Raw genomic sequence first — 27,964 nt, 5'->3', positions numbered from 1 at the left:
TAAATTGAAATTGTGATGCTTTTTAACTTAGATGAAATTGCATCACACCCGTTTTTATGATAGGAGTTGCCCCACTGATTTGCGTAATTTGCTATAGATTTTCATTTGACTGCTCATCTTATTTTCCAGTTTCTGCGCCAGATGTTCCAACCAATGAAAGCGCTCGGGAAGGAGGAGGCGGAGGCTGGAATTTCAGGGATGCTTGTTATGGCTGTCAAACCACTAGCGATGAGAAAATCATATATTTCCATGTAAAATTCACCCGACTCCAATGAAAAATGGACACAACGGTTGTTCTCGTATGGATTTATATGGGTATGTATAGATTTAAAATGGAAATATTGAGAAATAGGCATGCTTTTTCATGTTATGAATGTTAGCTAGTAGCATGCTAGCGTGGTACAGCTATGTGGTTGGTGGGTTGGTCATTTCTTCCCACTGTCATGGAACAAATAGCTAACGTTAGCTTGCTATCAAGTTATTCAGGGAGAAAGGTGCCTTGTCGTTTAAATCTACTTGTATTTATCTAGATAGCAAACGAGCTATTTAGGATATGGTATTGTTAGTTATTAGTAGCTACAATATAACTATTTTACCATTAACGTTATTTTGCAACAATGTTGCTATTCCTCCAAGGATGTGTTGTTGGTTAGCATGTTCCTCCAACATCCTGTTTCACGGACACAATGTATCACCTTATTTAGCCCAGGTGTTACACATGTATAATAAACTACCAACATTATTACACCTAGTACGTCTATGCTACAGTTGGTCATCAGTCCTGCAATTCATGAGAAGATGTTACTCTTCATCTTGCATTTCTCATATCGTTAGGATTTTTTTGCATGCGTGAATATTATTTAATCACAGCTACAACGTTGGGAATTGATGAATTGTGCATCGTGTCTAGATGTGCTAGACATTAGAGGGAGGCATTCAGTGTTTGAATTAAAATTCTAATATTTGAATTTAATGTGAATAGTAATTGTTTTGCAAACATATTCTAGTCAGTTTGAGAAAAGGTTTAAAATATTACTTTTGTTTGTGTTTGTTGGCCTATTAAGTTTTCATTGTGCTTGTCTCCCGTGTCACACATTATTATGATGTGATTGGAAGAAATAACCAACTACAGGATAATCTGGGTTTGAAGCAGAGAACTGCCCTCAAGACGGTGAGTGGGCATGTGCAGTGGTGCACATCTTGTGACTACCCACTGAGCCCAGCCGCTCATCATAATATGAAGATATGCTCAAGTAGTTTCCCATTAATGGACACATTTGTCTTGAATGTAACATACTGTGGTGTAACCTCTTCTGCTTTGTTTGTAATCTGTGGTTTTCGATTTCTTGAGTCACAGTCTAATCCTGACTAGTCATAACTGAATTATTTAGAGAGGCTGTAAATTCAAGTTTACTGTAAATTCGAGTTTACTGTAAATTAGCCTTTGCTTGGTTACCTAACTACTGTAACTTTTGTATTGTTAAGAGACTTTCAGTTGATAGTTAAAATGTTGATGCTCACTGAGTTTTTAATGCAACGATACCGTCAACCTATAGAGCCCGCCTATCGAGAGACCAAGAAAATAATAACATTTTGAAAATCCTAGACAATAGCCTACTTCTTCTTTCTTACCTTCTCCAAAAGACCCCATTCCCTGGAATGAGAAAAGATGCTCATTGTTACCTTAGTCCAGAATGGTTGTGCTCCAAGTTCAGGTTAGGGACAGTAGGGACGTCTGAGTTTGCTGTGGTCCTCCCCTGCTAGCAACCACTGCCTATAGAGGCAGACACAGAGCACAGTTTCCTCTGCTAGCGTCCACTGTCTATAGTGGCAGACACAGAGCACAGTTTCCCCTGCTAGCGATCACTGTCTATAGAGGCAGACACAGAGCACAGTTTCTCCTGCTAGCGACCACTATCTATAGAGGCAGACACAGAGCACAGTTTCTCCTGCTAGCGACCACTATCTATAGAGGCAGACACAGAGCACAGTTTCCCCTGCTAGCGACCACTGTCTATAGAGGCAGACACAGAGCACAGTTTCTCCTGCTAGCGACCACTATCTATAGAGGCAGACACAGAGCACAGTTTCCCCTGCTAGCGACCACTATCTATAGAGGCAGACACAGAGCACAGTTTCCCCTGCTAGCGACCACTGCCTATAGAGGCAGACACAGAGCACAGTTTCTCCTGCTAGCGACCACTGTCTATAGAGGCAGACACAGAGCACAGTTTCCCCTGCTAGCGACCACTGCCTATAGAGGCAGACACAGAGCACAGTTTCCCCTGCTAGCGACCACTGTCTATAGAGGCAGACACAGAGCACAGTTTCCCCTGCTAGCGACCACTGCCTATAGAGGCAGACACAGAGCACAGTTTCCCCTGCTAGCGACCACTGTCTATAGAGGCAGACACAGAGCACAGTTTCCCCTGCTAGCGACCACTGTCTATAGAGGCAGACACAGAGCACAGTTTCCCCTGCTAGCGACCACTGCCTATAGAGGCAGACACAGAGCACAGTTTCTCCTGCTAGCGACCACTGTCTATAGAGGCAGACACAGAGCACAGTTTCCCCTGCTAGCGACCACTGCCTATAGAGGCAGACACAGAGCACAGTTTCCCCTGCTAGCGACCACTGTCTATAGAGGCAGACACAGAGCACAGTTTCCCCTGCTAGCGACCACTGCCTATAGAGGCAGACACAGAGCACAGTTTCCCCTGCTAGCGACCACTGTCTATAGAGGCAGACACAGAGCACAGTTTCCCCTGCTAGCGACCACTGCCTATAGAGGCAGACACAGAGCACAGTTTCCCCTGCTAGCGACCACTGTCTATAGAGGCAGACACAGAGCACAGTTTCCCCTGCTAGCGACCACTGTCTATAGAGGCAGACACAGAGCACAGTTTCCCCTGCTAGCGACCACTGCCTATAGAGGCAGACACAGAGCACAGTTTCCCCTGCTAGCGACCACTGTCTATAGAGGCAGACACAGAGCACAGTTTCCCCTGCTAGCGACCACTGCCTATAGAGGCAGACACAGAGCACAGTTTCCTCTGCTAGCGTCCACTGTCTATAGTGGCAGACACAGAGCACAGTTTCCCCTGCTAGCGATCACTGTCTATAGAGGCAGACACAGAGCACAGTTTCTCCTGCTAGCGACCACTATCTATAGAGGCAGACACAGAGCACAGTTTCTCCTGCTAGCGACCACTATCTATAGAGGCAGACACAGAGCACAGTTTCCCATGCTAGCGACCACTGTCTATAGAGGCAGACACAGAGCACAGTTTCTCCTGCTAGCGACCACTATCTATAGAGGCAGACACAGAGCACAGTTTCCCCTGCTAGCGACCACTATCTATAGAGGCAGACACAGAGCACAGTTTCCCCTGCTAGCGACCACTGCCTATAGAGGCAGACACAGAGCACAGTTTCCCCTGCTAGCGACCACTGTCTATAGAGGCAGACACAGAGCACAGTTTCCCCTGCTAGCGACCACTGCCTATAGAGGCAGACACAGAGCACAGTTTCCCCTGCTAGCGACCACTGTCTATAGAGGCAGACACAGAGCACAGTTTCCCCTGCTAGCGACCACTGCCTATAGAGGCAGACACAGAGCACAGTTTCCCCTGCTAGCGACCACTGTCTATAGAGGCAGACACAGAGCACAGTTTCCCCTGCTAGCGACCACTGTCTATAGAGGCAGACACAGAGCACAGTTTCTCCTGCTAGCGACCACTATCTATAGAGGCAGACACAGAGCACAGTTTCTCCTGCTAGCGACCACTATCTATAGAGTCAGACACAGAGCACAGTTTCCCCTGCTAGCGACCACTGTCTATAGAGGCAGACACAGAGCACAGTTTCTCCTGCTAGCGACCACTATCTATAGAGGCAGACACAGAGCACAGTTTCCCCTGCTAGCGACCACTATCTATAGAGGCAGACACAGAGCACAGTTTCCCCTGCTAGCGACCACTGTCTATAGAGGCAGACACAGAGCACAGTTTCACTTCCAGGTAGGATCACTGCCTATAGAGGCAGACACAGAGCACAGTTTCACTTCCAGGTAGGATCACTGCCTATAGAGGCAGACACAGAGCACAGTTTCACTTCCAGGTAGGATCACTCCAGTCTAGAGAGAGACCAAAGGCTAGATCTCATCTAATAGTGCTCCCATAAGTCTGTGTAGTTCTAATGAGAACTAAATGCACATGCATTCCCCCTGACCGGAAATTACAGACTGATCCACCTTCCTCCACCTTACACTGCTGATTGGAAAGAATAACAGGACAGAGGACATCCCCTTGCTGCCTAGCCAGCCTTTCAGGAGACAAGCTCTTTTTTTCTATGTGTGGCCAATGACATGAATAAAGTCTATTTTTGGCTGAGGCTGCTGTGTGCCCAAGGTCGGGTTGGTCCCTAAAGGCATAAAAGAAGGGTTATCCATTTTGTTAGTGATCTGCAGCAAGGGAACATGGCAAGGTGTGTGTGTGTTTTGTGTGTGTGTACACTAGCCTATATACATGTGAGTGTGTGTGTGTGTATGTGTTAGTATGTTTGTCTGTGTGTGCATGTGATGGCTCCCGCGAGATTATCTCGTGGTTAGGGAGTTTAGCGTTAACCATTAATGGGTGATGTATTAGAGTAGGCTTTTGGTTCAACATCTCCAGAAGGCCTTGCTGTGCCCACAGATCCAGGTGTAAGCAGATCTGATGCTATTTGCACGGCCTGTCATTAGCTTAGCCAATGATATCTGCTTTCTTTGGCTGGAGTCTCTCAAATGCGTTTCAAATGCCACCCTATTCCCAATATAGGCTACTGCACTACATTTTACCAGGGCACATGTGGCTCTGGTCAAAAGTACACTCTTAGAAAAAAGGGTTCCAAAATGGTTCTTTGGCTGTTCCCAAAGGAGAATCCTTTTGGGTTCCAGGTCTACATGGAACCAAAAGGGTTCTACCTGGAACCAAAATGGTTCTCCTATGGGGACAGCTAAGAACCCTTTTAGGTTCTAGATAGCACCTTTTTTTCTAAGAGTGTATTGCATTATGTAGGGAATAGGGTGCAATTTAGGATGCAGCCCCTCTTGGAGCCTCTAAGAAATAGACTGACGGCGACCTGGGGAAGGCCATCTGGGCTGACACATAGAAATTGAATTTGGAATGTTAACTTGAATGGGGATATCCATTCTAGTAAGTCTCATTCTATGGGCTGACACGTCTGTGGGCAATGTGTGTTAATTAAACCGCATCAAGCGTCTCTGAAAGGAAGGGTCGATGCTAGACCTTGGCTGTGCCTGTGACCACCATTGGTTTTGTAGTGTGACGCCTAATAGAATAATATACTTGAGTGTGATTTAAGAGAGGGTCACTGAAAGACCTGGGCTGCTTCCCAAAATGTCACCCTAGTCCCTATATAATGAACTACTGTTGACCAGGGCCCATAGGGACAGCGCACTATGTAAGGAATATGGTGCCATTTGGGATGCACCATTAGTTTTATGGTGTGCTGATATTGGAACATTCAGCTAGCTACAGGAGTAGCCTAGATCATAGCTCAATGTGCAGTAGTGGTTGCCGGGCAGGTTAGCGGTTGCCAGGCCGGTTCTATTTCTATGGCTTCGTCACAGTCCACTGATCCCAAGCGTGTGATTATTTCACATCTATACAACCGCTTAGATCATTGACCGCCTTTTTCTGTGACCAGGTCCCCGGGGACAAAGGACATCTGGGACACTTTAATGTTTAGTGTTTTGATTCAGATGGGGATCCTAGATCTGTTTGGTTAAAGTAGTCAAAGTCCATTGAGACATTTGTTCACAGTCTGATTTTGAATGTGCTTCAGACAACTGTGTGTACTGGATAGGACGTAGGCTAGCGTAATCTGACTGTGCTGTCTGTAATCTCTTCTGTACCAGTGTGGTTTAACCCTTTATGTGGACTCTTGGTGTGTTTATTTTTTTCCCAGACTCAGATTAAGCCTAGTCCTGGTCTAAAAAGTATGTTCATTCTCCATTGAAAGTGATTTTTAGTCCAATTAGGACTAGGCCTAATCTGTGTCTGGGAAAGCGGCCCAAATCTCCCAGTATGTCATAACGATGATGAAGAATGAAGATGATGATGGTAACATGTTTTCCAGTAGGGAGTAGGGACCTACACTATATATACAAAAGTATGTGGACACCCCTTCAAATGACTGGATTGGGCTATTTCAGCCATACCCGTTGCTGACAGGTATATAAAATCGAGCACACAGCCATGCAATCTCCATAGACAAACATTGGCTGCAGAATGGCCTGCACTGAAGAGCTCGGTGACTTTCAACATGGCACCATCATAGGATTCCACCTTTCCAACAAGTCAGTTCGTCAAATTTCTTACCTGCTAGAGCTGCCCCGGTCAACCATAAGTGCTGTTATTGTGAAGTGGAAACGTCTAGGAGCAACAACGGCTCAGCCACAAAGTGGTAGGCCACACAAGCTCACAGAATGGGACCGTCAAGTGCTGAAGCGCGTAGCGCATAAAAAAATTGTCTCTCCTCGGTTGCAACACTCACTACCAAGTTCCAAACTGCCTCTGGAAGCAACTTCAGCACAATAACTGTTCGTCAGGAGCGTCATGAAATGGGTTTCCATGGCAGAGCAGCCGCACACAAGACTAAGATCACCATGCACAATGTCAAGCGTCGGCTGGTTTGGCATAAATCTCACCACCATTGGACTCTGGAGCAGTGGAAACGCGTTCTCTGGCAGTCCGACGGACGGATCTGGGTTTGGCGGATGCCAGGAGAACGCTACCTGCCCGAATGCATAGTGCTAACTGTGAAGTTTGGGGGAGGAGGAATAATGGTCTGGGGCTGTTTTTCATGGTTCGGGCTAGGCCCCTTAGTTCCAGTGAAGGGAAATCTTAATGCTACAGCATACAGTACAATGACATTCTAGACGATTCTTTGCTTCCAACTTTGTGGCAACAGTTTGGGGAAGGCCCTTCCTGTTTCAGCTTGACAATGCCCCCGTGCACACAGTGAGATCCATACAGAAATGGTTTGTCAAGATCGGTGTGGAAGAACTTGACTGGCCTGCACAGAGCTCTGACCTCAACTCCATCAAACACCTTTGGGATGAATTGGAACGCTGACAGCGAGCCAGGCCTAATCGCCTAACATCAGTGCCTGACCTCACTAATGCTCTTGTGGCTGAATGGAAGCAAGTCCCCGCAGCAATGTTCCAACATCTAGTGGAAAGCCTTCAGAAGAGTGAAGGCTATTATAGCAGCGAAGTGGGGGACTACCTCCATATTAATGCCCATGATTTTGGAATGAGATGTTTGACAAGCAGGTGTCCACATACTTTTGGTCATGTAGTGTATGTTCATCTCTTCATCTCTTCCAGGCTCCATTTCCTGCTAATGGAATTGAAGTTATTTGTCTGCAGTCATGAACAGTGGAGCTGTCTCTCTCTCTCTCTCTCTCTCTCTCTCTCTCTCTCTCTCTCTCTCTCTCTCTCTCTCTCTCTCTCTCTCTCTCTGACACACACACACACACACACACACACACACACACACACACACACACACACTGTACTGCAGTTCTACCCCCTCCCTCCCTTCCCCGCGCACTCCCTTTCCCATAGTGATAAAAGACGTAGCTCCACTGGAGGAGGGAGGGGAAAGATAGAGAAAGAAAAACGCTCTGTCAAACCAGAGAAGAAGAGGGGGAGGTAGAGGAGGGGGAGATAGAGGAGGGGGAGGTAGAAGAGGTAGAGAAAGAGAAACACTGTCAAACCAGAGAAGAAGAGGGGGAGGAGAGAGGAGGGGGAGACAGAGAGTAATGGCACACAACACCTCCAGCTCTATCTTGCATAAACCATCTTAAGAGCTTCCATTTGCCTCTGCAACACTTCCTGAATAAAGAATACGTGTGTTTGTGTTCTAAGTGGAGTGGGTCTAAACAGTAGGTTGTGGTATAAGGGAGTCAGGGAGTATGAGACAGAGAAGATGGTACGCTAGGTTCCAGAACAGTCTGGGATTGGGATCATTTTTTTGACTTTTAAATTAATTATATATAGCCGTTCATTATTGTGGAACATAACTTATAAATGAGCTGAGCAAAACTGTCTTACCCTTTCAGAACCCCCATCCGACAGCTGTATACCAAAATAAGAGGCGGGGCGGCTGTTTGGTTGTTGGAATCCCAGACTGTAGCTTTAAGAGGCTGACTGAATCCCAGTACTGCAGCTCCCTACTGCTGTTGACAACCATTCACTGCTCTGGCCCTCTGACTCTCGTGTTCCTGATATCATAGGCCTTTAATAACTACTGACAAGTCGACTGTAGCCTGGGTGCCTGGCTGACTGTTCCTGCACTCATCAACACTAGGCTAGGCCTATATCAAAGACGAGACTGAATAGCTTAAACTTCTCTGGCTATATACTACTGGCCTTGTTTGGCAAGGAAAGAAAACGTATGTACCAGCTCTCCCAATTTAGCCAGCAGCCTCCAAATAGATTTCTAGATCAATTAAAGTGGGAATCAGGGGTTGAAACAACAAAAAAGCTGAGGTATGGGGCTGGTGAAATATAACCACTCTCAAATGAATAGACAGAGGTATGGATGAAAGGACTGACCATCCATTACATTAAGATTATACTTTTAATCATGTTTTGAGGCTATAGAGTGTTTGTTTAAATGTGCATTGTTGACAAACATTTGGGTTCTGATGGGGTACGACAGTTGAACTAAGCTCATACACTACCGTTCAAAGGTTTAGGGTCACTTAGACATTTCCTTGTTTTTGAAAGATTTTTTTTTTTTTGGTCCATTAAAATAACATCAAATTGATCAGAAATACAGTGTAGACATTGTTAATGTTGTAAATGACTATTGTAGTGGGAAATAGCTGATTTTTAATGGAATATCTACATAGGCGTACAGAGGCCCATTATCAGCAACCATCACTCCTGTGTTCCAATGGCATGTTGTGTTAGCTAATCCAAGTTTATCATTTTAAAAGTCTAATTGATCATTATAAAACCCTTTTGCAATTATGTTAGCACAGCTGAAAACTGTTGTTCTGATTAAAGAAGCAATAAAACTGTACTTCTTTAGACTAGTTGAGTATCTGGAGCATCAGCATTTGTGGGTTCCATTACAGGCTCAAAATGGCCAGAAACAAAGAACTTGAACAATGTACACATGATGGAGATTTTCACCTTGGAAAGGGACATTTTCTCCCTCCTGAATGCAGTTGGTAGGGGCTGTAATGATGAAGACACACACGCACACACGCATTGCCTCCCCCACACACAGGACCCCCAGCTAATTACCTCGGTGTCCTCTCTCTCTGTGCTCCAGTGGTCACCATCCTGTCGACGTTGCACGCCGACCGGAACGTTTACCCGTCTGCAGGTGTGCTGTTTGTCCACGTCCTGGAGAGAGAGCACTTCAAAGGAGAGTTTCCCCCCTATCCCAAACCTGGTCTGTGTTCCTCATTGGATCTCTCAATTCAATAACAACCAGATTACTCATTTTACTATTACTACTAGTACCTATTTATTATTAATACTAATAATAAATACTCATCTATTCGGTAATAACATATATTTAGCTAAGCTACAATACAGTAAATGCATAAATGTCAGTGTCAGAGTAGCATTTACATCTCACACTATCAGGGTCTAGTTGACTAACTACTAGGCTGGGCGCGTTTATTGTACATGTACCAACGTCTGTCCGTACAGGGGATTGTACATGTACCAACGTCTGTCCGTACAGGGGATTCCAGCAACGACCCCATCACCTTCAACACCAATCTGATGGGCTACCCAGACCGGCCAGGCTGGCTGCGTTACATCCAGAGAACCTCCCACAGCGATGGGGTGCTCTACGGATCCCCCACTGCCGAACACGTGGGCAAGGCCACCATCATAGAGGTGTGTGGCTCCATTTACTGCTAATGCAGCTGAAGTATATTGTCTGCTCTCTCTCTCAATTCAATTTCAATTCAATTTAAGGGGCTGTATTGGCATGGGAAACATACAGTTGAAGTCGGAAGTTTACATACACTTAGGTTGAAGTCATTAAAACTAGTTTTTTAACCACTCCACAAATTTCTTGTTAGCAAACTATAGTTTTGGCAAGTCAGTTAGGACATCTACTTTGTGGATGACACAAGCAGTTTTTCCAACAATTGTTTACAGACAGATTATTTCACTTATAATTCACTGTATCACAATTCCAGTGGGTCATAAGTTTACATACACTAAGTTGACTGTGCCTTTAAACAGCTTGGAAAATTCCAGAAAATTATGTCATGGCTTTAGAAGCTTCTAATTGACATAATTTGAGTCAATTGGAGGTGTACCTGTGGATGTATTTCAAAGCCTACCTTCAAACTCAGTGCCTCTTTGCTTGAAATCATGGGAAAATCTAAAGAAATCAGCCAAGACCTCAGAAACAAAATTCTGGTTCATCATTGGGAGCAATTTCCAAACGCCTGAAGGTACCACGTTCATCTGTACAAACAATAGTACGCAAGTATAAACACCATGGGACCACGCAGCCGTCATACCACTCAGGAAGGAGATGTGTTCTGTCTCCTAGAGATGAACGTACTTTGGTGTGAAAAGTGCAAATCAATCCCAGAACAACAGCAAAGGACATTGTGAAGATGCTGGAGGCAACAGGTACAAAAGTATCTATATCCACAGTAAAATGAGTCCTATATCGACATAACCTGAAAGGCCACTCAGCAAGGAAGAAGCCACTGCTCCAAAACCGCCATAAAAAAGCCAGACTACGGTTTGCAACTGCACATGGGGACGAAGATCGTACTTTTTGGAGAAATGTCCTCTGGTCTGATGAAACAAAAATAGAACTGTTTGGCCATAATAACCATCGTTATGTTTGGAGGAAAAAGGGGGAGGCTTGCAAGCTGAAGAACACCATCCCAACTGTGAAGCATGGGGGTGGCAGCATCATGTTGTGGGGGTGCTTTGATGCAAGAGGGACTGGTGCACTTCACAAAATAGATGGCATCATGAGGCAGGAAAATCATGTGGATATATTGAAGCAACATCTCAAGACATCAGTCAGGAAGTTAAAGCTTGGTCACAAATGGGTCTTCCAAATGGACAATGACCCCAAGCATACTTCCAAAGTTGTGGCAAAATGGCTTAAGGACAACAAAGTCAAGGTATTGGAGTGGCCATCACAAAGCCCAGACCTCAATACTATTGAAAATGTTTGGGCAGAACTGAAAAAGTGTGTGCGAGCAAGGAGGCCTACAAACCTGACTCAGTTACACCAGCTCTGTCAGGAGGAATGGGCCAAAATTCACCCAACTTATCGTGGAAGCTTGTGGAAGGCTACCCAAATGTTTGACCCAAGTTAAACAACTTAAAGGCATTGCTATCAAATACTAATTGAGTGTATGTAAACTTCTGACCCACTGGGAATGTGATGAAAGAAATAAAAGCTGAAATAAATAATTCTCTCTACTATTATTCTGACATTTCACATTCTTAAAATAAAGTCGTGGTCCTAACTGACCTAATACAGGGAATTTTTACGAGAAATAAATGTCAGGAATTGTGAAAAACTGAGTTTAAATGTATTTGGCTAAGGTGTATGTAAACTTCTGACTTCAACTGTATGTTTACATTGCCAAAGAAAGTGAAATAGATAATAAACAAAAGTGAAAAAAAAATGTACAGTAAACATTGCTCTTACAAAAATTCCAAAAGACATTTCAATGTCATATTATGTCTATATACAGTGTTGTAATGATGCCAAGAGTGCGCAAAGCTGCCATCAAGGCAAAGGGTGGCTACTTTGGAGAATCAAATATAGAATATGAACTCGTCCTCTGTCAACTGCGTTTATTTTCAGCAAACTTAACATGTGTCAATATTTGTATGAACATTAAAAGATTCAACAACTGAGACATAAACTGAACAAGTTCCACAGACATGTGACTAACAGAAATGGAATAATGTGTCCCTGAACAAAGGGGGTGGGCGTTCAAAATCAAAAGTAACAGTCAGTATCTGGTATGGCCACCAGCTGCATTAAGTACTGCAGTGCATCTCCTCCTCTTGGACTGCAGCAGATTTGCCAGTTATTGCTATGAGATGTTACCCCACTCTTCCACCAAGGCACCTGCAAGTTCCCGGACATTTCTGGGGGGAATGGCCCTAGCCCTCACCCTCCGATCCAACAGGTCCCTGAGGTGCTCAATGGGATTGAGATCCGGGCTCTTTGTTGGCCATGGCAGAACACTGACATTCCTGTCTTGCAGGAAGTCATGCACAGAGCGAGCAGTATGGCTGGTGGCATTGTCATGCTGGAGGGTCATGTCAGGATGAGCCTGCAGGAAGGGTACCACATGAGGGAGGAGGATGTCTTCCCTGTAATGCACAGCGTTAAGATTGCCTGCAATGTCAACAAGCTCAGTCTGATGATGCTGTGAGACACCACCCCAGACCATGATGGACCCTCCACCTCCAAATCGATCCCGCTCCAGAGTACAGGCCTCGGTGTAACGCTCATTCCTTCGACGATAAACGCGAATACAACCATCACCCCTGGTGAGACAAAACCGCGACTCGTCAGTGAAGAGCGGCGGCAGGTAGCCTAGTGGTTAGAGCGTTAGACTTGTAACCAAAAGGTTGCAAGATCGAATCCCTGAGCTGACAAGGTAAAAATATTTCATTCTGCCCCTGAACAAGGCAGGTAACCCAGTGTTCCTAGGCTGTCATTGAAAATAAGAATTTGTTCTTAACGGACTTGCCTGGTAAAATAAAAAAAGAGCGCTTTTTGCCAGTCCTGTCTGGTCCAGCGACGGTAGGTTTGTGCCCATAGGCGACGGTGTTGACGGTGATTTCTGATGAGGACCTGCCTTACAACAGGCCTACAAGCCCTCAGTCCAGCCTCTCTCAGCCTATTACGGACAGTCTGAGCACTGATGGAGGGATTGTGCGTTCCTGGTGTAACTCGGGCAGTTGTTGTTGCTGCCATCCTGTACCTGTCCTGCAGGTGTGATGTTCGGATGTACCGATCCTGTGCAGGTGTTGTTCCACGTGGTCTGCCACCTCGAGGACGATCAGCTGTCCGTCATGTCTCCCTGTAGCGCTGTCTTAGGCGTCTCACAGTACGGACATTGCAATTTATTGCCCTGGCCACATCTGCAGTCCTCATGCCTCCTTGCAGCATCCCTAAGGCACGTTCACGCAGATGAGCAGGGACTCTAGGCACCTTTCTTTTGGTGTTTTTCAGAGTCAGTAGAAAGGCCTCTTTAGTGTCCTAAGTTTTCATAACTGTGGCCTTAATTGCCTACCGTCTGTCTGTAAGCTGTTCGTGCCATAACGACTGTTCCACAGGTGCATGTTCATTCATTGTTTATGGTTCATTGAACAAGCATGGGAAACAGTTTAAACCCTTTACATTGAAGATCGGTGAAGTTATTTGGATTTTTACAAATTATCTTTGAAAGACAGGGTCCTGAAAAAGAGATGTTTCTATTTTTGCTGAGTTTATTTAGATTTGTTGAAAACGTTTTGGGTTACTACATGATTCCATATGTGTTATTTCATAGTTTTAATGTCTTCACTATTATTCTACAATGTAGAAAATAGTACAAATAAAGAAAAACCCTAGAATGAGTAGGTGTGTCCAAACTTCTGACTGGTACTCTATGTCGGCACAACCTGTAATAATAATAGTAGTGGTTAGTTATTATTTACAGTATATAGTCCAGCAGGTAGAACAATGTGTTTTTTGCTCATAGTAGCTGTCATATGGTTGTGATATAGCTTTTTCCTAGGGTTTTAGACATGTCTAGTCTAAGGTACAGGCAGGCTTAGACCATTATGTGTTTCAGGCTTATCTGTACCTAACCTACTGTAGCATTTTCCCAAAGGCTTTATGTTCCTTGTTGGAATGTTCCTATAGGATGGCAGTGCCCCAAGTCCCGCTTTCCTCTGAGCCTTCTACTATGGTATATATTTGCATCTGGCTCAGACCTTGCCAGCGAGCCTCAGCCTGGGGCGTAAGCTGCACTGATCTGGGCTTAAACTTTTCCCCTTATGTGTTCCAGATTATTGCCTATAACAGACGCACTTTCGAAACGGCCCGGCACAACTTGGTCATAAACATCATGTCCACAGAAGGTAAGAAAGAGAGAGAGAGACAAAGGACAGGCTTAGTGAGGAGATGATTAAGCAGGATGTTCTTTATTGAAATCTAAAGGGTCACCTTCAATGATGACACCCCCATGAATCCTGATTAGGGTTGTTACGGTGACCGTATTACTGCCACACCGGCGGTCACGAGTCATGATGGCAGTCAAATTCCACGTGACCGTTTAGTCACAGTAATCAGGCTTCTCCAAGCTCTGATGCCGCTGATGGTCATTAGTAGCCTACCAAACTTGCTAACTGCCTGGTACTTAGCACTCTATTGTCCCTCTAATCACTCTGACATCAATGCAAATATAATCAAAAATCTAATCAAACACTTCATTAGAGCCATGAGTTTATGTTGTGCAAAATTTCTATAGGCTATGCAATTGCGTGACAAAAAAACAGAGTTTCGATGGCCTCTATTAAAAAGAGGAGGAGCCCATCAGCTTTGTTTAGGCAACTATATGTATTTCTCAACTTTCCTAACATTAAGCACGCTGCTTCTCTTTACAACAGCAGTATAGCCTACCTGGCTGGCATGAATGTCCTCCATTCCCTATTTCAGTGCATAGATCACATGTATTTTTCCCCCTGTCCTTGTTCCGAGACTGGTGCATGATAACAGTTCATTCTCAATCAAAACAAATTTCAAACATATATTATTTAATATATGCTAAAACAAGATTAAATCAAGAATAGTCTGATGGGTGACAATATTAATTAATCACTTGTGAATGATGCCCAGCTTGTGTGCAGTAAGGCAAGAAATAGCACATGCCTTTTTTTGCAACTTTTTCAAATCATAGGGAAAGGGGGATACCTAGTCAGTTGTACAACTGAATGCATTCAACTGAAATGTGTCTTCCGCATTTAACCCAACTCCTCTGAATCAGAGAGGTGCGGGGGGCTGCCATAACCGATATCCACGTCTTCGGCAGACAGAGGGTTAACTGCCTTGCTCAGGAGCAGAACAACAGATTTTTTACCTTGTCAGCTCAGGGATTCAATCCAGAAACCTTTCGGTTACTGGTCCAACGCTCTAACCACTAGGCATAGTTACACACCTCATGTAGCCTAGCCAATAGGCCTATATGTTTTGATAAGGTTTGTATCACAATCCCAAAAAATCTTAAAATTAAGCACATTAATCCGCTTTACAACGAGTGTAGAGCCTAACTGGCATACATAAGCAGCGCGTGAGTTTCAAGTTTGGGGAAGATCATTTTCACCATAAAAATGCACCTTTTTAATAAAAGCATTACATGCATAATCAGATTTGCGGTCACTTTTGAGAATGGTGTTTTCCTGCTAATTGATTGCATTTTGGAACATTTGTGCTTATAGCCTGCATTGCTGCGCTTATAATGTGAGGAAATAGCCTAATAGTTTAGCAACATTTAAGCTAAACGTTCTGACCTGTTGCGTCAACATAATTGATTTTAACAGTTTTTTTTATGCTAGTGGTTGTATTATTTTGGGATCTATCGCATCCCACAACTGTCCCAGACTATGTTTGGAATATATATTTCTTGCACAGAATAGAATAGGTCAACTTTTGTACTATGGGGGTAGTAGATTGACATAGGCTCGAGCTTTTGCTGTTCGTTATGACCAACTCATCTTGTTGGCTGACAAAAAGTAAATGTGGACAGTTCTTCCAACATCTTCAATATGCACCTCGGAATTCCATAAGAAGTGTGTGAAGGCAGCACATGAAACATAGCAGAGCTCATGCCTTTCATGCAACTGTTTTCAAATCATCATTAGAGTCGCATCATGCAGCCTTGAAATGTATTACACATCAAAACATATAGCCCAACGTTTGTATCACAACTCAAGTTGCATAAATAACCCAAAATTAAGCATATAGGAGGACCAGTTTCTTTGTTAACCGCTCAACACAGAATAGCCACATGTGCGCACTCCCTCAAATCATTTGGATAAAATATTATTTCTATTTTATTCAGCTATGTTCAATTGTATTCTTCATACTATAAATGAATGCCATAGAATTCTAAGCAAATCTTGTCTGCTAAATGAACTTGTGTAGTCTACAGCCATATCAGGGTCTAACATCTACATTTTAGTAAATACTCTTATCCAGAGAGAGTGCATACATGTTCATACTTCTTTCATATTGGTCCCCCATGGGAATTGAACCGACAACCCCAGCATTGCAAGCACCATGCTCTACCAACTGAGCTACATGGGACTACATCAGAGTAAAGACAACTCGAAGTATGCAATTATTTTCTTCTGAAATAGACTGCATTTTCTTCATATCATGTTTCTTTAGACCTGTCTAAAATAAATAATGGATTTATTGTGATGGTGTAGGCTATATTAAATGGATTTATTGTGATGGTGTAGGCTATATTAAATGGATTTATTGTGATGGTGTAGGCTATATTAAATGGATTTATTGTGATGGTGTAGGCTATATTAAATGGATTTATTGTGATGGTGTAGGCTATATTAAATGGATTTATTGTGATGGTGTAGGCTATATTAAATTGATTTATTAGACATTTTAAAATGTAGAGGTCTGTATCAGTGGCTTGTCGGCTATGTGCGGAAGCCAGGAAATGCTAAATGTGTTTATGTTAATTAAGGGTCAATTACCGTGAGACCGGCAGTTATTTGCTTGACAATCACCAGCTGACAAAATGTCATGACCGCCACAGCCCTAAATTCCTGATAAAGACTAAAAGGCCCAAAAGCTCCTATTTCAATTTATTTCAAGAGTGGCTGAATATCATTCACATATCCACAATGACATCCCCTAAAAGGGTAACACCACACACTCAACCAAACCGACAATTTCTAAATCAAGTCAACACCTTATAATACGGTACTCACATCTGTGTAAATTAATAAACACACATCTGAAAATGAACAGATTCTGTATCTGTAATCTCTCTCTCTTCCCCACTCTCCCTCTCTCTCTGTCTCCCTCCGTCCCTCGCTCCCTTACTCCCTCCCTCTCTCCCTCCCTCTCTCAGAGTACCCACTGCCGTACCAGGCAGAGTTCTACATAAAGAACATGAATGTGGAGGAGATGTTGGCAAGCGAGGTTCTGGGAGACTTCCTGGGGGCAGTGAAGAACGTGTGGCAGCCCGAACGCCTCAACGCCGTCAACATCACCTCAGCCCTGGACAGGGGTGGACGCGTTCCCCTGCCCATAAACAACCTCAAAGAGGGGTGAGGGCATAGAAATATAATTAGAAACACATCTCTCTATGGGTGAGAGTTATCCTCTTTAGCGCAGTTCAAAACATGGTTTTACCGAGTATGAGGATGAATTTACATATCAACATCACCTCAGCCCTGGACAGGGGCCAACACGTTCCCCTGCCCATCAACAACCTCAGAGGGGTGAGGGACACCCTCTGCAGCCCTTACAGGACCAGAGCAGTTTGATACATAGTTTGATAGGGGATGATGAATTCAAGTATCTTTAGTTGAAAGAGGATGATGAATTCAAGTATCTTCTGTTGATAGAGGATGATTAATTCAAGTATTTTCAGTTGAAAGCGGATTATTAATTCAAGTATCTTCAGGTGAAAGCGAATGATGAATTCAAGTATCTTCAGTTGATAGAGGATGATTCATTCAAGTATCTTCAGTTGATAGAGGATGATTCATTCAAGTATCTTCAGTTGATAGAGAATGATTCATTCAAGTATCTTCAGTTGATAGAGGATGATTCATTCAAGTATCTTCAGTTGAAAGCAGATGATGACTTCAAGTACAGTATCTTCAGCCCTTACAGAAACAAGAGAGAGGTTGATGATGAATTTAATATTGCCTGATAGATGTAAGACATAACAGGATGGTTATGGCAGAGGGAGTGAGAGAGAGAGAGGGAGAGTGAGAGGCAGAGAGGGAGAGTGAAAGAGGGAGAGTGAGAGAGGGAGAGTGAGAGTGAAAGAGGGAGTGTGAGAGAGGGAGAGTGAGAGAGGGAGAGTGAGAGGGAGAGAGGGAGAGAGGCAGAGAGAGAGAGGGAGAGAGAGGGAGCGATCCAGATCAACACACTGTGTGTATTAGACAGCCTCAGAGAGACACTGGCAGGCAGTTTGTAGCAGTCAGAGAGAATGAATCCCCACATGAATTGTCATGTTGTTCATATACTGTAACATGCATGGCCCCGTTTGGGAAGATAAAGGTAGAGGAGAGCCCCATAGAAAGACTTGGCCAGCAGGGCTAAGATTCCCTGACAGTACAATATCAGGAAGCTCTCCATGCTGACTGAGACAGGAGGAGGAAAACACTATGTGGTTCACATTGGAAGTCAGTCTGAGTGGGATTGTGAAAGTGTATGTGAGTGGTTAGCAAGATATGACTGTAACCTAGCTGTTAAATCATCCTCTCCTCTATCTCTAATGTGCTTGCGTGTTTATGTGTAGATTAAGGTGTTAAAATCCTTCCTCCCCAGTGTGTGTGTGTGTCTGCACGTGTGTGCACATGTGAGTGTGCATGCACTGTACATCTACATCTTGGCCTTAAGATTCACCTAGTCATAACAATATTATCAGATATAACACTAACTGTCTGTCTGTCATTATACCTGTATTATCAGATATACCACTAACTGTCTGTCATTATACTTGTATTATCAGATACACCACTAACTGTCTGTCTGTCATTATACCTGTATTATCAGATATGCCACTAACTGTCTGTCTGTCATTATACCTGTATTATCAGATATACCACTAACTGTCTGTCATTATACCTGTATTATCAGATATGCCACTAACTGTCTGTCTGTCATTATACCTGTATTATCAGATATACCACTAACTGTCTGTCTGTCATTATACCTGTATTATCAGATATACCACTAACTGTCTGTCTGTCGTTATACCTGTATTTTCAGATATACCACTAACTATCTGTCACTATACCTGTATTATCAGATATACCACTGTCTGTCGTTATACCTGTATTATCAGATATACCACTATCTGTCTGTCATTATACCTGTACACCACAGGAGGCTGCTGAGGGTAGGACGGCTCATAATAATACCTGGAATGGAGTCAATGGAATGTTATCAAACACCTGGAAACTACATATTTGATTTGCTTGGTTCCATTCCATTTATTCCGTTCCAGCCATTAAAATGAGCCTGTCCTCCTCAATTAAGGGGCCACCAGCCACCTGTATTATAAGACAGTGTCTAAGTCACTGCCTCCCTCTCCAGTGTGTATGTGATGGTGGGGGCTGACGTGCAGTTCTCTTCCTGCCTGAGGGAGGTGGAGAACCCCCACAACCAGCTCCGCTGCAGCCAGGAGATGGAGCCTGTCATCAGCTGTGACAAGAAGTTCAGAGCCCAGTTCGACATCGACTGGTGTAAGATCAATCTGGTGAGCACTGGACAGGACCCTGGAGCCATGGCTTGACCTCTTGACCTGTTCTCTGACCATGCCTTTCAAAAATTGTAGTGTGTTTGTGTAGTGTCATATGCACACACGCACAAACCCACACAAAACTATGCCAAACAATGTAAAACACACACACACACATTTTTATAGATCAGAGATTCTGAGTTGTTGATTGTTGTTCACAAGCTATGTGCTTTTTTACATTGACAGTAGCATCATGTATTTGGACAAGCCATTCCACAATTGTCATAAGAAAAATGACATTTAGGTATATTTGAACATGTATTTGGCTGAAATCTGGAGGGAATAAGAAGGAAATGGGAATCCTCAAACTGGGATTTCTGGAACACGTCTACATTTTGGGGAAATGACCAGAATTTACCACCCTAATATCTATAGTAAATGAAGTGCTGATTGAACCTCTGTCTTCTCCAGGTGGACATCAACAAGATGATCATGATCCACAGTAACCGTCCGGACCCAGGGACGGGGGTTCTGCCTGACATCGGGGGGTACAACCCTCCGCCAGAGTCTCTGAAGAGCAGGGACTTCTTTGCCGACTTCCTCATCACGTTGGCGGTGCCCTCGGCCGTGGCCATGGTCCTCTTCAGCGTCCTGGGTTACTCCATGTGCTGCCGGCGGGAAGGGGTGTAAGTGTGCTGCTTTCACTTCTGACAGAAAGAGACACACACAGACTAAAACACACACACACACACTTTTCTTTCTAGTTGTCACGTAGGGGTTCTCAGATCCTGAGGGATAGACTGATTACTCTGAGTGCAGTGTCACAGGGCCAGTCAGTTAAGGGATGTTTAGTTGTGCTACTTAGTCACTATAGATGGACGTCAAGAGGTTTAATATTCTGGAAACACAGCTTGTCAATGACCATCCAGTCTTATGGTCCATGTATGTTCTCCATATGTTACACTGTATGTTACACTGTCTCAGCTTTGATTTCTCATATTCATCTTGATGGTTATTAGCATAATCATCATGACATTGATGGTCAATCAACCATTATATTGCTCCTCCAACCCTCATTTACAGGCTGAGAGAGACTGTGTCCCTCCACCCAGTGTGTACATGAAGTACTGTTTGTTCCTTCGCCCGCACCATTCATCCATCCATCCAGCATCACGTGCTCTCCATTCGCTTCTGTGTGGATGTTTTTTAACTATTAATATTAGTATTTAATTCATTCATTTTGTTTTGTTTCTAGGGATAAAAGAAACATGCAAACACCAGAGTAAGTGTTTATTCTCTCCTGTGTTTTTTTTCTTTTGAGTTTTGGTTCCTCTTAATTTGGATCCCCCCTTCAAATAATTTGCCCTTTCACCCTTTGCTTTCGAATCGCCATGGTGACATCCTCATGTCCATCCATACTGTCATCTGTGTGTTTACATCCCGTCATCCAATGAGCTGCTCAAAGCTGCAGGGAGGTGTTAGAATGGAAGTTGACCTTAACTGATCCAGGGCCAGATATTGGTTCACCACCTCTAACGGGGGAGGATTGGGAGATACAGTAATCTTATCCTACATCTGTGGTTAAGGAGAACTTATATAGTTCTGTACCTGAAGCAGAGAAATATCAGACCAGTGTTGTTTACAGAGACAGAGAGAGGGGAGACAGAGAGGGGGAGAGAGAGGAGGTGAGAGAGACAAGAGAGGGAGAGGGAGGCAGAGACAGAGAGTGGGAGAGGGGGGAGACACAGAGAGAGGGGGAAAGGGGGGGAGAGAGAGAGGTAGGGAGGGTGGAGAGAGAGGGGGGAAGGGAGTGAGACAGAGATAGGGAGAGGGGGAGAGAGAAACAGAGAGAGGGGGGAGAGATAGTGATAGGGGGAGACAGAGGGGGAGAGACAGAGAGAGAGGGAGAGGTGGAGAGAGAGAGGGGGGGAGAAAAGAGAGTGAGTATGACAGCATACTCAGAGAGGGAGTGGAGAAACTCTCTCAAACAAACTCCATTAGACTCAGCAGCCAAATAACCAATAGTAACAACAAAACAGTTCCCTCCTGTCAAAGAGAAACACTCTTTATGCTGTTGGTCTACAAAATATTTCCTATATAATATATACCTTAATGCATGTGTGTACAGTACACTACAGTGTGCGTGTTGACTGTGATGTTAAGGATACAACAATGTTAGGGATAAAATGAGTCCGGATATCTACTTCCCCAGGGTCAGATGAACTCATGGATAACATTTGTATGTCTCTGTGTCGAGTAGTTAGAGATAGTTTCGCAAGCCAACTCTAATTAGTGTTAGCACAAAGACTGGAAGTGTATGGGTGCCTACTGAATGCTATCAGATACCTATAGACTTCCAGTCATTGCACTAGAAAACTACATCTGACTTCCTTCATACTGGACACAGAGACATACAAATGGTATCCATGAGTACATCTGACTGCCGATGTACCACTTTAAGACTTAAGATCTATTTCTGTATGATTTATTTATTTTCTGTCGGTCTCTGTCCTCTCCTCAGTATCCAGTTAGTGCATCACAGCTCCATCCAGAAGTCGACCAAGGAGCTGCGGAGCATGTCTAAGAACAGGGAGATATCCTGGCCCCTCTCCACCCTGCCTGTCTTCAGCCAAAGTGGGGAGGTGGTGCCCCCTATACACCCAGACAACTACGAGACAACCAGCATGCCCCTGATGCAGACACAGACGTGAGTCCTGGCTGAGTGGCTGGGGTGTCCAAGCACACCGAGTGGCTGGGGTGTCCAAACACACTGGGACACTGGAGTGTCCAAACACACTGGGACACTGGAGTGTCCAAACACACACATGCAGGGAAACATGTAGAAATACCCACATACAAGGACAGATACACATATTATATTTCCTCTGCACCCCTCTCTCTCACACACACACACATACATACACACACAATACACGTGCACACACACGTGCGTTCACAATGTTGTCCTAATACAGTATGTATTGAGCTATACCATGTTTACAAACAGCACAGTGAGACTTTTGTCGAAGCGCTCAGATTAAAACTGGTTTAAACTCTAAACGCTAAATCTGTCATATGATTTCTAGTATGGCATGGCTCAGGAAAACCAGAGCAAAGGGGTCCTGTTAATAGTTTCAAGTAAAAATGCTTTCCCATGATAATTATAGAACACACATTCTATACATGCTATACAAATCAAGTCAAACTTTATTTGTCACATGCGCTGAATACAACAGGTGTACAGTCGGGGCCAAAGTTTTGAGAATGACACAAATATTAATTTTCACAAAGTCTGCTGCCTCACTTTGTATGATGGCAATTTGCATATACTCCAGAATGTTATGAAGAGTGATCAGATGAATTGCAATTAATTGCAAAGTCCCTCTTTACCATGCAAATGAACTGAATCCCAGAAAAACATTTCCACTGCATTTCAGTCCTGCCACAAAAGGACCAGCTGACATCATGTCAGTGATTCTCTCGTTAACACAGGTGTGAGTGTTGACGAGGACAAGGCTGGAGATCACTCTGTCATGCTGATTGAGTTTGAAAAACAGACTGGAAGCTTCAAAAGGAAGGTGGTGCTTAGAATCATTGTTCTTCCTCTGTCAACCATGGTTACCTGCAAGGAAACACGTGCCGTCATCATTGCTTTGCACAAAAAGGGCTTCACAGGCAAGGATATTGCTGCCAGTAAGATTGCACCTAAATCAACCATTTATTGGATCATCAAGAACTTCAAGGAGAGTGGTTGAAATGTTGTGAAGAAGGCTTCATGGCGCCCAAGAAAGTCCAGCAAGCGCCAGAACCATCTCCTAAAGTTGATTCAGCTGCGGGATCGGGGCACCAGCAGTACAGAGCTTGCTCAGGAATGGCAGCAGGCAGGTGTGAGTGCATCTGCACGCACAGTGAGGCGAAGACTTTGAGGATGGCCTGGTGTCAAGAAGGGCACAAAGAAGCCACTTCTCTCCAGGAAAAACATCCGGGACAGACTGATATTCTGCAAAAGGTACAGGGATTGGACTGCTGAGGACTAGGGTAAAGTCATTTTCAATTGTTTTCAATTGTTTGGGGCATCCGGAAAAAAGCTTGTCCAGAGAAGACAAAGTGAGGGCTACCATCAGAGTCCTGTGTCATGCCAACAGTAAAGCATCCTGAGACCATTCATGTGTGGGGTTGCTTCTCAGCCAAGGGAGTGGGCTCACTCACAATTTTGCCTAAGAACACAGCCATGAATAAAGAATGGTACCAACACATTCTCTGAGAGCAACTTCTCCCAACCATCCAGGAACAGTTTGGTGATGAACAATGCCTTTTCCAGCATGATGGAGCACCTTGCCATAAGGCAAAAGTGATAACTAAGTGGCTCGGGGAACAAAACATCAATATTTTGGGTCCATGGCCAGGAAACTCCCCAGACCTTAATCCCATTGAGAACTTGTGGTCAATCCTCAAGAGGCGGGTGGACAAACAAAAACCCACAAATTCTGACAAACTCCAAGCATTGATTATACAAGAATGGGCTGCCATCAGTCAGGATGTGGCCCAGAAGTTAATTGACAGCATGCCAGGGCGGATTGCAGAGGTCTTGAAAAAGAAGGGTCAACACTGCAAATATTGACTCTCTGCATCAACTTCATGTAATTGTCAACAAAAGCCTTTGACACTTATGAAATGCTTGTAATTATACTTCAGTATTCCATAGTAACATCTGACAAAAATATCTAAAGACACTGAAGCAGCAAACTTTGTGGAAATTAATATTTGTGTCATTCTCAAAACTTTTGGCCACGACTGTAGACCTTACCGTGAAATGCTTACTTACAAGCCCTTAACCAACAGTGCAGTTCAAGAAGAGTTATATTTATCAAATAAACTAAAGTAAAAAATTATAAAAAGTAACACAATAACATAACAATAACGAGGCTATATACACGGGGTACCGGTACCGAGTCAGTGTGCGGGGGTACAGGTTAGAGGTCATTTGTACATGTAGGTAGGGGTGAAGTGACTATGCATAGATAATAAACAGCGAGTAGCAGCAGTGTAAAAACAAATGGGGGGGGGGGGTCAATGTAAATAGTCCAGTGGCCATTTGATTAGTTGTTCAGCAGTCTTATGGTTTGGGGGTAGAAGCTGTTATTAAGGAGCCTTTTGGTCCTAGACTTGGCGCAAATGCCCTTATAATCTGTTGACCTCTAATTTCAGAAACCTGCAGAACCAGATTCAGATACCACAGCAACAGCCATCAGGTTAGTATTGAGTCCTGCTTTAGTACGATTGGTCTATTATCTCATGGACCAATGAAAATGTATACAGTAAAGCCCTCACTAAGTAACATAACAACCTTGGACATAGATTAATCATGGTCATCCTCAATCATCTAACCTATCACATTTTAGATTAAATAACATGGAGGCTCAGTTCTGATAACATAGTTAATGTTGACTGCAATAGTTTTCTTTCCTGATTTTTCCTTTTTATTCACCTCAACCAAATACATTCTTCCACTCACCTACTGTTCTGTAGTGACTGTGTCTAACTAGAATATGGCTCCCCCTTGTGTGCATGTTAATGAACTACAAGATGGCCCTCTAACTGCTCTGTCTAACTGCGCTGTCTAAATCATCGCTCTGTCTAACTAACTGCTCTGTCTAAATAACTGCTCTTTCTAAACAACTGCTCTGTCTAACTAGCTACTCTGTCTAAACCACTGCTCTGTCTAAATGTCTGTTCTTTCAAAATCACTGCTCTGTCTAAACCACTTCTCTGTCTAAACAACTGTTCTGTCTAACTGCTCTGTCTAAACCACTGCTCTGTCTAAATCAATGCTCTGTCTAAATCAATGCTCTGTCTAACTAGCTACTCTGTCTAAACCATTGCTCTGTCTAAATCACTACTCTGTTGTTCTTTTTACTGCTAACAAAGGAGATAGAGATAATTATTGTATGTTGACATTTCGGAGACTGGAGGCAAGTATACTGGTCTGCTTTTGTCTAAATGAATCATTCTCAACTATAGGAGAGAATATTTTATTTTGCACTTAATATAACAGTAGTAGACTAGTTGAAAAGGAGATGTTGCTACGCTCGCTCAGCATTCAAATCATATTATTTTACTTAAACAACTATTATGAGTTGGACGTTTTGGCCTTCACTCAATGATCACATCTTTTGGGTTACACCTTGACTCAAGTAGGTTGAGTTCCCTCATCTTTCCACAGTTACAATATAGTTACAATATTCCCTCTCAGAACCTGTAAACAATCTATATTTCTCTTATATCCCAATAAATGATATTATGCAATATATTGATTAATGTATTTTATTCTCCATTCTAGGTAAATGGCATTCCTGAGGAGAGGAAAGTGGCTGAAGCAGTGAATTTGTGACGAGAGAGAACCCCCAGAGTGCTGGAGCTGCTGTCTGTCTCTATCCCTTTTAGCCAAGTGTTTTTCTATGTTTACGTCCCAAATAGCACACTATTTCCTATATAGTGCACACTTCTGACCAGGACCCATAGAGTAGTGCACTATGTAGGGAATAGGATGCCATTTGGAACAAACACTACATCTGTGCCAATCTGCATGCCCAAGCAGTGCTTTCATACTCGACGCTATTGTCTTTCCGTGTGCACTTATATATGTGAGCGAGTGTTGCAGAGTACAGTAGACTCCTGATAAGTGCACATAGTATTGGTTAAAAAGATGCCCAATTAATTGGGCCTGAATAAACAACTACACTTCAGATTTTGCACTATATGCTCTTTGGGGCAGCAGGTAGCCTAGCGGTTAGTGTTGGGACCAGTAACCGAAAGGTTGCTGGGTTGAATACCTGAGCTGACAAGGTGAAAAATCTCTTGATGTGCCCATGAATAAGGCACTTGACCCTACTTTATAATACATATTTTTGTGTGCACACTTTCACCACAATACCAAGCAGTTGCATTTATCAGTAGTCAACTATACATGTTTGAGTGTATGAATGTGTGTATTCAAGCTTAATAATAAATATTAAAATGGTATGTTTATAGGATATTTTTTAAATATTTTTTTCTAGAAATGATATGCCATTAACAATATATTTGTATTTTTACTGGCCTTGCACTCTTTAGATGAAGAGAGACAGAGATGCTTTTATGTTTAATGTCTGACAATGCATGTGTAACTGTTCATTTTCTGTCACATAACAGTAAAAATACATTTGGTTTAAATTTGCTGTTTGGTGTCAATTGTAAAACCAGGCCTGTGGCAGGCCAGGAGGGCCCACTCTCTTCGTCTTTCTCCAGCTTGTTGTATTAAATTAGGTACTTCCTTAATCCTCTTCGTCCCGGGTCGGACATAAGGCACAGCGACTATCTTCTGCCACTGTAGTCTGTCTTTGGCCACAGCTTGTGTCCTGTTCTATGAGAGACCCGTCTCTTCTAGCTCAGTCACCACTGTCCCATTCTGAGAGACCCGTCTCTTCTAGCTCAGCGACCACTGTCCCATTCTAAGAGACCCGTCTCTTCTAGCTCAGCGACCACTGTCCCATTCTGAGAGACCCGTCTCTTCTAGCTCAGCGACCACTGTCCCATTCTGAGAGACCCGTCTCTTCTAGCTCAGCGACCACTGTCCCATTCTAAGAGAGCCCCATCTCTTCCAGCTCAGCTCAGCCACCACTGTTCTGTTCTAAGAGAGACCCATCTCTTCCAGCTCAGCTCAGCCACCACTGTTCTGTTCTAAGAGACCCATCTCTTCCAGCTCAGCTCAGCCACCACTGTTCTGTTCTAAGAGACCCATCTCTTCCAGCTCAGCTCAGCCACCACTGTTCTGTTCTAAGAGACCCATCTCTTCCAGCTCAGCTCAGCCACCACTGTTCTGTTCTAAGAGACCCATCTCTTCCAGCTCAGCTCAGCCACCACTGTTCTGTTCTAAGAGACCCATCTCTTCCAGCTCAGCCACCACTGTTCTGTTCTAAGAGACCCATCTCTTCCAGCTCAGCTCAGCCACCACTGTCCCGTTCTAAGAGAGACCCATCTCTTCCAGCTCAGCTCAGCCACCACTGTTCTGTTCTAAGAGAGCCCCATCTCTTCCAGCTCAGCCACCACTTTCCCATTCTAAGAGAGACCCATCTCTTCCAACTCAGCCACCACTGTCCCGTTCTAAGAGAGACCCATCTCTTCCAGCTCAGCTCAGCCACCACTGTCCCGTTCTAAGAGAGACCCATCTCTTCCAGCTCAGCTCAGCCACCACTGTCCCGTTCTAAGAGACCCATCTCTTATAGCTCAGCCACCGCTGCCATGGCGTTTTTAGTCTGCCTCGCTTCCACTTTCTTGCTGGTGTCCACCTGAGGGCAATTTTAGTAGTGTTAACATAAAGACCAAAAACTAAATATTCTGGGCCGGCTTCCCGGACACAGCCTAGTGATTAACCTCACGGTGTTGACAAGGAAGG

At 43.9% G+C, this 27,964-nt stretch overlaps 1 protein-coding gene across 2 annotated transcripts; it reads left to right on the top strand.

Moving 5' to 3' along the window:
- Positions 1–182: 182 nt before the first annotated feature.
- Positions 183–26,742, top strand: LOC120026914 (epsilon-sarcoglycan-like). 2 transcript variants are annotated; one of them, XM_038971656.1, is made up of 11 exons: positions 183–315; positions 9,354–9,476; positions 9,774–9,931; positions 14,095–14,167; positions 17,182–17,380; positions 19,386–19,548; positions 20,002–20,216; positions 20,786–20,812; positions 22,052–22,237; positions 24,739–24,782; positions 25,871–26,742. In XM_038971656.1, exons 1-11 carry the CDS (start codon positions 279–281, stop codon positions 25,885–25,887), a joined length of 1,242 nt encoding a protein of 413 aa, XP_038827584.1. In that variant the 5' UTR covers positions 183–278; the 3' UTR covers positions 25,888–26,742. The 2 variants fall into 2 exon arrangements, with proteins under 2 accessions (XP_038827584.1, XP_038827586.1); XM_038971658.1 differs by having other exon boundaries at positions 9,740–9,931.
- Positions 26,743–27,964: the final 1,222 nt, after the last annotated feature.

The sequence above is a fragment of the Salvelinus namaycush genome, chromosome 32 (assembly GCF_016432855.1).
Source record: "Salvelinus namaycush isolate Seneca chromosome 32, SaNama_1.0, whole genome shotgun sequence".
Classification (NCBI taxonomy): Eukaryota; Metazoa; Chordata; class Actinopteri; order Salmoniformes; family Salmonidae; genus Salvelinus; species Salvelinus namaycush.
Note: the sequence above shows the minus strand (reverse complement) of the source record. Positions and strands in the feature narration are given on the sequence as shown.

Excerpts from the sequence above, each read along its gene's own strand:
- LOC120026914 (XM_038971656.1), top strand. The coding sequence starts at position 279 with ATGGACACAACGGTTGTTCTCGTATGGATTTATATGG. Across the intron at positions 9,932-14,094 it reads GCAAGGCCACCATCATAGAG|ATTATTGCCTATAACAGACG; the intron begins GTGTGTGGCTCC and ends TATGTGTTCCAG. Across the intron at positions 14,168-17,181 it reads AAACATCATGTCCACAGAAG|AGTACCCACTGCCGTACCAG; the intron begins GTAAGAAAGAGA and ends TCCCTCTCTCAG.